The sequence below is a fragment of the Colobus angolensis genome, unplaced genomic scaffold (genome assembly GCF_000951035.1).
Source record: "Colobus angolensis palliatus isolate OR3802 unplaced genomic scaffold, Cang.pa_1.0 Scaffold10, whole genome shotgun sequence".
In the NCBI taxonomy this organism is placed as follows: Eukaryota; Metazoa; Chordata; class Mammalia; order Primates; family Cercopithecidae; genus Colobus; species Colobus angolensis.
Window position 1 is genome coordinate 22957821 of NW_012110919.1, and position 13437 is coordinate 22971257.

At 38.8% G+C, this 13437-nt stretch overlaps 1 protein-coding gene across 1 annotated transcript in view; it reads right to left on the reverse strand.

Annotated features, from left to right (window-relative positions):
* Positions 1-13437, reverse strand: part of ATXN2 (ataxin 2) — a 108365-nt gene that overhangs the window by 52072 nt on the left and 42856 nt on the right. The window contains exons 8-11 of the mRNA XM_011936608.1: positions 12236-12418; positions 9590-9787; positions 9093-9200; positions 8759-8829 (exon numbers count right to left, since the gene is read on the reverse strand). Coding sequence (XP_011791998.1) covers positions 8759-8829; positions 9093-9200; positions 9590-9787; positions 12236-12418 — 560 coding nt within the window. The remainder of the gene's footprint in view (positions 1-8758; positions 8830-9092; positions 9201-9589; positions 9788-12235; positions 12419-13437) is intronic.

Genomic DNA, 13437 nt, shown 5'->3' on the forward strand with positions numbered 1-13437 from the left:
GATTACAGGCTTGAGCCACCGTGCCCGGCCGGGAGAATTTCTTGAACCCGGGGGGTGGAGGGTGCAGTGAGCCACGATCACACCACTGCGCTCCAGCCTGGTCAACAAACGGCAACAAAGTGAGACTCCGTCTCAAAAAAAAAAAAAGGAAGACATGCAAGGCCAGGTACAGTGGCTCACACTTATAATTTTAGCATTTTGGGAGACAAAGGTGGGAGGATTGCTTGAGCCCGGTAGTTCGAGACCAGCCTGGGCCAAAGAGCAAGACCTCATCATTATTTATGAATGGCAAACAGGTATATGAAAGGTATTCAACACTACTGATCATCAGAAAAATGGAAATTAAAACTACAACAAGGTATCATCTCACCCTGGTTAAAATGGCTTTTATCCAAAAGACAGGAAATAATGAATGCTGGTGAGGATGTGGATAAAGGGGAACCTTCACACACTGTTGGTAGACATGTAAATTGGTACAACCACTGTGGAGAACAGTATGGAAATTCATCAAAAAACCAAAAATAGAGCTACTATATGATCCAGCAATTGCACTGCCAGGTATATATTCAGAAAGGAAATCAGTTTATTGAAGGAATATCTGCACTCCCATGTTTACTACAGCACTATATACACAACAGCCAAGATTTAGAATCAATCTCTTTGTCCGTCGACAGACAAAAGGAGAAAGAAAATGTGGTATATATACATAATAGATTACCATTCAGCCATAAAAAAGAATGAGATCCTGTCATTTGCAACAATGTAGATGGCACTGGAGGACATTACGTTAAGTAAAAATAAGTCAGGGACAGAAAGATAAACTGCCTATTCTTACTCATTTGCGGGCACTAAAAAAACAATTGAACACATGGAGATAGTAGAATGGTTACCAGAAGTTGGGAAAGGTAGTGGGGAGGGGGAGGGAAATGAGGTGATTAGTGGGTACAAACAAAATTTAGAGAGAATGAATAAGAACTCTGCAGGACTGGAGGTAGAAATGAAAAAGATATTACAATGATTTAAAAGAATTTTAAAGGCTGGGTGCGATGGCTCACGCCTGTAATCCCAGCACTTTGGAAGGCTGTGGCAGCCGGATCACAAGGTCAAGAGATCGAGAACATTCCAGCCCACATAGTGAAACACCGTCTCTACTAAAAATAAAAAACTTAGCTGGGCGTGGTGGCATGTGCCTGTAGTCCCAGCTACTCAGGAGGCTGAGGCAGGAGAATCACCTGAACCCTGGAGGCGGAGGCTGCAGTGAGCCGAGATTGTGCCACTGCACTCCAGCCTGGTGACAGAGCGAGACTCCCTCTAAAATAAATAAATAAAATAATTTTAAAATTTAAAAAGTTAAATAAAGAATGAGTAAGATCTAGTATTTGACGGCAAAGCAGGGTGATTACAGTCAGCATTAATTTGTTGTACTTTTTAGAATAACTGAGGGAGTAAAATTGCAACGTTCATTACACAAACAAATGATGAATGATGATGGTGATGGATACTCCATTTACCCTAATGTGATTATTACACATTGTATGCCTTTATCAAAATATCTCACAGACCCCATGAATAATATGTCTACTATGCACCCATAAAACTATAAAAATAAAAACCTTTAAAGTAGACTACAAAACCAAGGACCATCAAAAAGAACAGAAGACAAAGATATTAGCGAAATAAGTGATGAGGTTTTTAAGTTTGCAGACCAGAAAAAATAAATGCTATCACTGGCTGAAGATTATTTAACATGGCATCCTCTAAAAAAGAAAGAAAACAGGAATGGCTGAAGAAAAGGGGGAGCAAGTACAAGCAACAAAAACAGAACCCAAGCCACAGGTTAGGACAATGGCCCCAGGTAGTGAGAAGCAAACTAAAGAGAAACCTACACAGCCAAAAGGGTTGCCTGAAAATTGGAGAGAGCCAAGATACCTCTTCAGCCTCAGCACAGGCAAATCAATATCAATGGTTTCATTACCAAGGCTCTTGGTGTCATGGCAAACAGCATTATGTAACTCAGGCCCATCTCAAGCTTTACTGCATTACCAACATAGCTAAAGAGACAAGTGGCTGAGGGCAAATGTTGACAGGGCATTTATGTGAGCACACTGGCAATGTAAGTCACAATGTAGGGACTTACTGCTTAAACTTTCATTTGTTCACAAAAATCTTCGGTAGAGGCTATCCACATAATAGACCAACTACATATATATTGCCAAGGACTTCGGAGTTTAATTATCATAAGGGTCCTTGAGTGAAGGCAAAAATTAGACTTTTGGTGTTGCTTTTTCTTTTTTTTTTTTGAGACGGAGTCTGGCTCTGTCGCCCGGGCTGGAGTGCAGTGGCCGGATCTCAGCTCACTGCAAACTCCGCCTCCCGGGTTTACGCCATTCTCCTGCCTCAGCCTCCCAAGTAGCTGGGACTACAGGCGCCCGCCACCTCGCCCGGCTAGTTTTTTGTATTTTTTAGTAGAGACGGGGTTTCACCGTGTTAGCCAGGATGGTCTCGATCTCCTGACCTCGTGATCCGCCCATCTCGGCCTCCCAAAGTGCTGGGATTACAGGCTTGAGCCACCGCGCCCGGCCGCTTTTTCTTATAATGTCAAACACATCTGCATTTCTTACTATGGGTTGGACACTTCTTTTTTTCAGACAGAGTCTGGCTCCGTTGCCCAGACGAGCACAGTGGTGCAAGCTCACCTCACTGCAATCCATCTCCCAGGCTCAAGTGATTCTCCCACCTCAGCCTCCTGAGTAGCTGGTACTATTGGCATGTGCCACCACACCTGGCTAATGTGTGTACTTTTTTGTAGAAACAGGGTTTTACCATGTTATCCAGGCTGGTCTTTAATGCCTGAGCTCAAGATATCCACCTGTCTCAGCCTCCCAAAGTGCTAAGATTCACGCACGAGCCACTACATCTGGCCAGACACTGTTCTAAACTAGTTACAGACTTATTCATTTAGTCTTTACAATGGCCCTATTTGATGTAGATACTATTATTGCCATCTTACAAATAGCAAGTCCACTATTTGGTATTTGAATATAGCACTCTGCTATATTGGAATATATTGCCATATATGGAATACAGCATTCTGCTGTATTTCCTCTCTGCACTATACTAAACCTAATGGAAAACTGAAGTTACTTTATTTATTTATTCTGAGACAGAGTTTCACTCTTATTGCCCAGGCTGGAGTACAGTGGCACAATCTTAACTCACTGTAACCTCCGCCTCCCGGGTTCAAGTGTTTCTCCTGCCTCAGCTTCGCAAGTAGCTGGGATTACAGGCACCTGCCACCACGCCTGGCTAATTTTCTGTATTTTTAGTAGGGATGGGGTTTCATCATGTTGGCCAGGCTGGTCTCGAACTCCTGACCTCAGTTGATCCATCCACCTCAGCCTCCCAAAGTGCTGGGATTACAGGAGTGAGCCATCGTGCCCAGCAGAAAAGTGAAATTCTTATGTCATATAGATGACAAGATTGGGTCATCTATATTTTACTAGTAAGAATGAACATGTATTGAATACATACCATGTGCTAGGCACTATGCTGAACACTTTATAAAGCAGTATCTCATTGAGCTCTCACAGAAACACTATGAAGCAAGTTCTAAAACTAACCCATTTTGGCTTGGGGGAAGTAGATAGCATGCCACAATGTTACGCACATGATGTTTAGAGGCCAACATTCAAACCTACATCCATTTACCTCTAAAACCCACAATATTAACCCAAAACAGATCAAATTACTAGCAATTCTTACACAAATAAAGCTATCTGGGCCTTGCATATGGCTCACAAGGAAAGGAACAACAAACACACAAGGTATTCCTATTTCTGCCTCAATGAAGGACTACAGATATTTGTGAACAAATGCAGTTTGGGGCTATGAGCACGTCATGAAGTTAGCTCTAATGAATCACTGATTGAACAATAAGGCATACATTATGCATTAGTTACTACTCAAAGCACTGCTAGAAGCTTAAACACCAGATGGCCAGGCCTGTTATTTACTAGACACATGAGTTTGGGCAAATTACTTAACTTTTCTTTGCCCAAGCTGCCTAATACACACAGTGCAGATACAAACAGAACTTGCTTGAAAGAAATGTTAGACAATAAAAGATTTAACATACAAGCACGAAGAACAGCATCTGGTACGCAATAAAATATAAAAGAATAACACTATATTATCTGATGAGAACAATTATAAAGTTAACTTTTTTTTTTAATTATAATTTAGGTTCTGGCATACATTTTTTTTCCCCCACTCTTTTTTTTTGAGACAGATTCTCGCTCTGTAACCCAGTAATGCAACCTCGGATCACTGCAACCTCCGCTTCCTGGATTCAAGTGATTCTCCTGCCTTAGTCTCCTGAGTAGCTGAGATTACAGGCATGTGTCACCATGCCCGGCTAATTTTTATATTTTTAGTAGAGACAGGGTTTTGCCATGTTAGCTAGGCTGGTCTCAAACTCCTGACCTCACGTGATCCACCTGCCTCAGCCTCCCAAAGTATTGGGATTACAGGCATGAGCCACCACGCCCGGCCCACTCTCATTTTTTGAAAACCATTTCTTTTCTTCTTGGTATGCCCCTACAGATCAAGGAGTTATTAGTAAGAGGCTAAATAATACATTTGGTTATTCAGGCTCCTAAAGGTAGTAAGACTAAAACTCCTAAAGAGATAGACTTTTTATGTTGCTCCTTCTTGGAATTTAAGTCAAGCATTAATGAAGGTTTACAGACAGTTGTGATGATAGCTAAAATGTTTTCTGCTAACTGAAAAAGTATGGCCTTTTAAAATACAGTAACTCTAATCAAGACAGTATGGTACTGTTATAAGTATAAGACATAGAGATTCAGTGGAGGACAATTCAGAGTTCGGTAATAAACTTTCACATTTGTAGTCAACAGACTTTCAACAAGCATGTGAAGGTAATTCAATGAAGGAAAGAATAGTCTTCTTTTTTTTTGAGATGGAGTCTCACTCTGTTGCCCAGGCTGGAGTGCATGATCTCAGCTCACTGCAACCTCTACCTCCCAGGTTCAAGTGAATCTCCTGCCTCAGCCACTAGAGTAGTGGGACTACAGGTGTGCACCACCACGCCCAGGTAATTTTTGTATTTTTAGTAGAGATGGGATTTCACCATGTTGGTCAGACTGGTTTAGAACTCATTGTTTGGGACTCCCAAAGTGCTGGGATTACAGGCATTGAGAGCCACCGTGCCTGGCCAAGAACAGTCTTTTTAACAGATGGTGCTGGGACAACTAATACCTACATGCAGAAGAATGAATCTGGACTCTAGAGTAAAAATGGTTATAAATGTATGGTTATGTGTCAACTAGAAATAAAAAATTAATATAAAAAATGAATTTGAATCCCATTTTATACTATATTAAATAACTGCTCAAAATGGGCTGAGCACCAAGTCCCTCTCCTATGAACTTTCCTTTTTCAAATTTTTTAGTAACAATTTATTTCACTTGAAAAAAAAATCAAACGTTATTCTAATAATATTGTTACAGGAAAGAGGTCCTGATCCAGACCCCAAGAGAAGGCTCTTGGATCTTGCACAAGAAAGAATTCAGGGCGAGTCTGCAGTGCAAAGTGAAAGCAATTTTTCACTTTGGGAGGCTGAGGTGGGCGGGTCACTTGCATCCAAGTGTTTGAGACCAGTCTGGGCAACGTGGTAGAATTCTGTCTCTGCAATAAAAATACAAAAGTTATTAACAGCGATGTGTGGCGGTGCACACCTGTAGTACCAGCTACTCACTTAAGCCCAGGAGGCTGAGGCTGCTGTGAGCCAAGACCGCACCACTGCCCTCCAGCCTAAGCAAAAGAGCGAGACTCTGTGTCAAAAGAAAAAAAAAGTTGTTCAAAATGGATCACACCTCTAAATGTAATTCTTAAAAAAACCCAGAAGAGTAATAAACCTTAATGATTAACTAGACAGTGTTTTCTTAGATATGACACCAAAAGCGTAAGTAACAACAAAATCAGATAAATTGGACTTCATCAAAATTAAAAATTTTTGTGCTTCAAGGGATGAAAAAGTAAAAAGACAACCAACAGAATAGGAGAGAACATTTGCAAACCATGTATCTAACAGGGACTTGTACACAGAATATATAAAGAACTCCTACAACCCAATAATAAAAAGACAACTCAATTTTTAAAATGGGCTAAAGATTTGAACAGACAGCAATCCAAAGAAGATACATAAATGGCCAATAAACACAAAAGATGTTCAACATCATTAGCCATGAAAGAACTGCACATTAAAGCCACAATGAGGTAACACTTCACACCCACAAGGATCACCATAATCAAAAAAGACATGACAATAAGTGTTAGCAAGGATGTGGAGAAACAGAAACCCTCATACCCTGCTGGTGGGAATGTAAAATAGTGCAGATGTCTCGGCAAATAGCTTGGTAGTTCCTCAAAAGGTTAAACACAGTTGCCATATGACCCAGCAATTCAACTCCTAGGTAGGTACACAAAAGAAATGAAAACAGGACGAGAAAAAAACTGCACACTCACATTCGTGGCAGCGTTATTCAGAATAGTCAAATAGTGAGACCACCACAAATAGCTACAAACTGATGAATGGATAAACAAAATGTGGTATTATCCATATCATGGAATATTAGTAAAAAAAAGAAATGAAGTACTAAAACATGCTCCAACATGGATGAACCTTTATAACACGACCCTAAGTGAAAGAAGCCAGTCATAAAAACCATATATTTTATTATTTCATTTGTATGAAGTGGAAATTTGTCCCAAATAAGCCCATCCATAGAGACAGAAAGTAGATTAATGGTTGCTCAGTGATGGGAGTAAGGGAAAGAGAAGGGCTGGAGGCCAGTGTGGAACAACTGCTAAACTGGGCATGGGGTTTCTTTTGGGGGTGAAGAGTATGTTTTAAAATCAACTGAGGAGATGGTTGTACAATATAATTGTGAATGTATTAAAAACCACTGATTTATACACTTTAAATGGTTGATTTATATATGTAAATTATATTTCAATAAAGCTGTTACAAAAACATGCTAATTCACATGCTTCAAAGTAAAAATGTTTTTTCTTCATGAGATATTAAATTCAATCCAAGTGTACTATAAGAGGGGGCTGAATGATGTTAAAAAAATAATGCTGAGGAAAAAACTCAAATGGGGAAGAATACCTACAGCAAGACATCATTTATAGCAAATTTAAGATTACGCAAAAATATCATCTATTGCTCACAGATATATTCATATGCAGTGTAAATATAAACAACTGCACAGAAAAGAAACCCTTCCTTTTGGAAGAGGGGGAAGCAGTTGAGGAGCGGCAAATATATAACAGGAGTACCTGTGTTAGAATGCTTAACTTACTAAGCTGGGTAGTGGGCACATGATCATATTCAATATTCGTTGTATCGTGTGTATGCATTAACTATTGTTTAACAAATTGAAACACCTTTTTTTTTTTTTTTTGAGACGAAGTCTTGCTGTCGCCCAGGATGGAGTAGAGTAGCGTGATCTTGGCTCATTGCAACCTCTGTTTCCTGGGTTCAAGTGATTCTCCTGCCTCAGCCTCCTGAGTAGCTGGGACTACAGGTGCCCACCACCATGCCTGGTGGAGTTTTGTTGTACCTTTTTTTTTTTTTCAAGAAGGAGTCTTGGTCTGTCACCCAGGCTGGAGTACAGTAGCGTGATCTTGGCTCATTGCAACCTCTGTTTCCTGGGTTCAAGTGATTCTCCTGCCTCAGCCTCCTGAGTAGCTGGGATTACAGGTGCTCGCCACCATGCCAAGCTAATTTTTCTATTTTTGGTCAAGACAGGGTTTCACCATGTTGGCCAGGCTGGTCTCGAACTCCTGACCTTAGGTGATCTGGCCCACCTTGGCCTCCCAAAGTGCTGGGATTACAGGTGTGAGCCACCATGCCCAGTCAACAAATTAAAATTTAAGTTAACAACTGTTAATAGCATTAAAGCTGAATACATACATGTGCTAAAATATTAAATAGTAAGTAGTATTTTGAATGTTACCAATAAATCAAGAAGGAAGCTATTATTAACATTTAGAGAGCTAAAACACAGGCTGAGGAAAGGCTGCCTTTGCCTTTGATTCACTCATCCTTTAATTCAGCTACTTTCTTTAAAAGGCTGGTAATTAGATTTACCTTTCTAAGAAGTTAACTTTCCAGAAGATTTCTTGGTTGGTCTCAAAATCTACCTTGATATCTATAGTATATTATAGTATATAATGTGCAAAAGAATGAAATGACAATCAAGGAGAGATAGTAAGCAAAGCCTGTCCTAAGATAGAGAAATAACGTTACAGAAAGATTTTGACATAATATATTTCTGTACAAAGTACAAATCTCCAACTACCTCAGAACACCAGAGTCCAGTACATCTTCAATTTGCCACACTAGATTATTAATAACTTGGCCTTGCTCTACTAGTATCTAGCTTCATTGAACAAAGTAATCAAATGACCATCAAATACTAAGCTGTGCTATGGTGGTTTCAAATGTCAGGGCTATACTCTCATTTGATACCTATATATTGGTTACCAAATCTCATGATTTTAGTTATCCCACTTAAAGGATAGGCAAGACCACTTTAAGCATGTTCTGCTTTCTACATATATGGTTTGATGTTTCTGATTGTATACATAATGTATTTCTATAAATAGATGATAAATCTTTAGTAACGTTTATTTTTTAAAACTCAAATTAATCAGTCAGGACAACACTTACCCTAAAATCATTCTTAAATTTCTTTAAATCATCAATCTGTTTTCTATGTTCAGAAACAATTGGTGATATACCTATAAAATTAAGAACTGTTAGACACAGGTTTATTTTTAAACTTTAACATTGTATTCTTTTTAGTATGAGATGATAGAAATTAGAATAAGATCAAAAAATAATTTTAAATATTAAATTTGGATTTTGGAATTTGTCAAGCAATACATTTATCTATCACAATAGTAAGAAAAAATGTTGAACGAAAATATTCCGTATAGGCATGAAATTAGACACACTCCTTCCTATTTCTACAGTTAAGCCTAATGACTCTTTAAACTCTAACCTTTGTTTTCAGCCTTTGAGAAGCTAGGTGATGTTTCATTGGGCTTAATATTTTCTTTATTCCCTGCAGGAGAGTTCTGCCTTTGATCTTGAAGCCTGGAATCTTTAGCTAGAAAACATTTAAAAAAAAAAAATTCAGAGTTAGAAGTTAGAAAAGTAAAACAAGAAAACACTGAACAATAATTTTGATTTCCTATGTTTTTGGAAAAGAATGCTTTCATTTAAACAGAGGCTTTTTTCATTTGCAGATGTCATATGAAACACCAATAATTTTATTTACGTAGGTATCTGACACCCAGGAATGTTAACCTTTCTAACACAGACATTATATTAAATTAGTAGTATTAAACATCATCAAAATTTACATAAACTTTTAAATGTGCATTAAAAATACTTGTCTATGAATAAAAATAAGCTAGAATTTTTTCATATAATGTTACCCTCTAACATTCAATTTCACAGCTGAGATTATGGATCTAGAAGCCCTTTGTTACATACCCTCACTAGAAGGGGTAACAGCTCTGTTCGATGCAGGACTAGCAGGCGTAGGAGATGCAGCTGGAATAGGCATGGCAACAGCTTCAGTTGGAATAATACCAGCTTGGGGAGAAGCAAGAACTGGCCCACTGGGGGTATTTCCAATACTGTTCTGTCTAGGAGACCTGGGTCTATGAGTTTTAGGGGATAATCTTGGAACTAGAAGAAAGGGAAAATTTATTTATTACATTCTCAGTTCAAATGTTACTTCCTCAAAGAGGCTTCTCTTACGACCTAGGTAAAACAGTCCTCTCTAGCCCTTTTCCTTTATCCCATTAATGTTTTCTTTTCCAAAATGTAGGAATTTGCTGGCAATCAAAACCACAAGTATCTGAAGAAAAACAATTACTAATACATTAAGTATGATTTTCTCTCCTAACTAAATGTTAACAAGTGCTTCTCCTGCCTCAGCGTCTGGCGTAGCTGGGATTACAGGTACTCGCCACCATATCCAGCTAATTTTTTGTATTTTTAGTAAAGACGGAGTTTCATCATGCTGGCCAGGCTGGTCTCAAACTCCTGACCTCAGGTGATCTGCTTACCTTGGCCTCTCAGAGTGCTGGGATTACAGGCATGAGCCACCAAGCCTAGCTCTATACATTCTTTATAGCAACATCAAGGTTCACTGTGCAGTAATCAAGGAAACTCGAGACCCAAGTTAGTCAAAAGGGGAAGGTAATAAAAACAGGGTTTGTATCTCATACGACTTCCAAGTATGTATCTAATAGGTTTCATATACCATTATAAACCTATCTGCAGAGATCAGATTCAAAGTTTAGAGAAAATGGTTTGATTATTTCATTTTAGTGTTTTTTTTTTTTGTAAGTCACAAGCGTCACGGAAGAAAACTACTCTTCAACAACTGCCATTTTTCCAATTAGTAAAAAGAGCAAATCTATAATGCTATTCTGAGTGTATCTCCAAAACTATGCTTATGCTTTTTCACTTCTAATCATGTTATTCTCAAAATTCATTTCCAGACCATCTAAGTAATGTCAAAAGATTAATGGAATAGTTGAAGCAGATTTTTTTTTTTGAAATGGAGTCTCGCTCTGTAGCCCATTTTTAAAATTTTTGTTTTCTTGGTAGTCTTAAGATAACTGAAGACCAAAGAAGAAAATAAAAAGTACAAAGGAATTTATGGTACATTACATGAATGTACATCACATGAAGCTGAGCAGAAATGTATATCAACTAAAAACAGATTTAACAGCTGGGTTTTGCTTTGTTTTTGTTTTCCTTAAGCTTGAAGATCTTGCTTCTTTTTTCTTTTTTTTTTTGAGATGGAGTTTCCCTCTTGTCACCCAGACTGGAGTGCAATGGTGCGATGCTGGCTCATGCAACCTCCACCTCCAGGGTTCAAACGATTCTCCTGCCTCAGCCTCCCGAGTAGCCACCACACTTGGTTAATTTTGTATTTTTAGTAGAGGTGGAGTTTCACCATGTTGGTCAGGCCGGTCTCGAACTCCTGACCTCAAGTGATCCACCTACCTCAGCCTCCCAAAGTGCTGGGATTACAGGCACGAACCACCGCACCTGGTCGATCTTGTTTCTTTTAAAGGTTCTACGGACTGATTAAATAGACTAAGTTTTTTTTTTGTTTTTTTAAGCTCTTGCTCACCACAGTTACGGGAACAAAGCACTAAGGATTGATTGGCAAAGTAGCAAAAGCAGTCAGCCTTATTGTAAAATCATGTCAACGTCTAATTTTTATACTTTTTTTTTTTGAGATGGAGTCTTACTCTGTCGTCTAGGCTGGAGTGCAGTGGTGCGATCTCGGCTCACTGCAAGCTCCGCTTCCCAAGTTCACGCCATTCTCCTGCCTCAGCCTCCAGAGTGGCTGGGACTACAGGCACCCGCCACCACGCCTGGCTAATTTTTTTGTACTTTTAGTAGAGACAGGGTTTCACCATGTTAGCCAGGATGGTCTCGATCTCCTGACCTTGTGATCCGCCCGCCTCAGCCTCCCAAAGTGCTGGGATTACAGGCGTGAGACACCGCACCCAGCCTAATTTTTATACTTTTATAGCTGGTGTCAGCATATTCCTTATGCTAATCACAGATAAAACTTGGATGCTTCATTTGTATTTGATATTCCTTATAATGGAAATATAGTTGGGAATTAGTGCCCTATACAGGTGCTATAGAAACACACTACAATGTAAGCCAAAAATAAATGTTTACAGAATGTACTGATAAACAAAGCTGCTAAAAAGGAAATACGATCCCTACAAATAGTGTTACATACTGTGTTTGCCTTGTATTCGAGAGGTACATTACAAAACTTTATAGTTTTATAATATATCCGTATTTATGAACCTTATAAGAATCTCATCACAACCCCATAATGTAGACTAGGCAAAAATTATTAACACTTTACTCACTGAGAAATCTCAACTTCAGAATGAATGTTTGACTTGCTTTAATATATGATGAATAAGTGGCAGAGCCCAGAATAAAAATATGGGTTTCCCAATTCCTGGTGATTCTACTATTTTTAATATATATATATACTTACACTTCCTCAAACAGAGTTGTAGCTCAGCCCTCTTTACATCTAGTGTAATGACAAAATGAGTACCGTCATTATGCCCAAGTGTTACCTACCCCCACTGACCACTGATGACCACGTTCCCCCCGAGGGACTGGTCCTTGCTACTGGAGGAGTAGCTGCTTCACTGGGTGGGTTGTGGGATACAAACTCTAGGCCACTGGATATGGAACCCCTCCCAGCAGAAACTCTGTGATTTCGAGGATGTCGCTGGGCCTTTGGGGACATCCTTGGAGGCCCTAAGGAAGAAACAGTGAACATCACATAAATGCCATGATGTTCATCAGTACTACTTTTCTGCTAAATACACCCATCCACACACACATGCACACATACACACTCTCACTCACTCTACAGTTTTTCCTTGGTTAAAAATAGAAAAAAAAAAACCACCCTACGTATTTTTTGGCCATACTAATTCTTTCAGAATTATTTTGTGGAATGCCATAAAGTTTTGTAAATAAATTTTATTATTTCCCTTTATTTTTAAAGAAAGGGAGGGATGAAGTTGGTGGTAAGAAATCAACAATAAGATGTCAACTCTTAAAATAACTGTAGCAATCTGTTTCAACTATGTCTTATTTGTAAAGAAATAGGTTACTAGAAATTATGACTACATGATAAAATATTTTCAACTTTCCATATATTTTACCTTTCCCCACCCCGAATTTTCTACATTACTTCTAAAATTAGAAAAAAAAAAAATGTAAACAGCAGACTATTAATCCCCATACACTCGATACTACTAAAATATATGTACATACCCTTCTTAAATTTCTCTAAAATTTTAGGTTATTTAACTCTTCTATCATGATCATCAATTTAAAAACTAGGCTTAAAACAGTAAGCAGTAACAGTAACCTGTAAGCAGTTTCTTAGGCTTAGCAGGCTGTAAGCTGAAAATTCTATTAAGGAGATGACTTCTATTAGTCTATTAATAGATGACCAATATAACTGACATTTGGGGAAGAAATCAGTACTACATGAATTGTCAAAATTCTGCATTATTGATTCTGCCATGCCACTAGTGACTACTCTTTCTAAATCAGCCTACTGTGCATTAGACCAATCTATTAGTTAAGACGAGTGGACAGAATGGCCCTCATCAGACAAGTCTACTGGTGTTAACACCAAGCGAAAACTTTCCTAATGTCAAAGCCAAATCTCCGGCCAGGGGCGGTGGCTCAAGCCTGTAATCCCAGCACTTTGGGAGGCCGAGATGGGCGGATCACGAGGTCAGGAGATCGAGACCATCCTG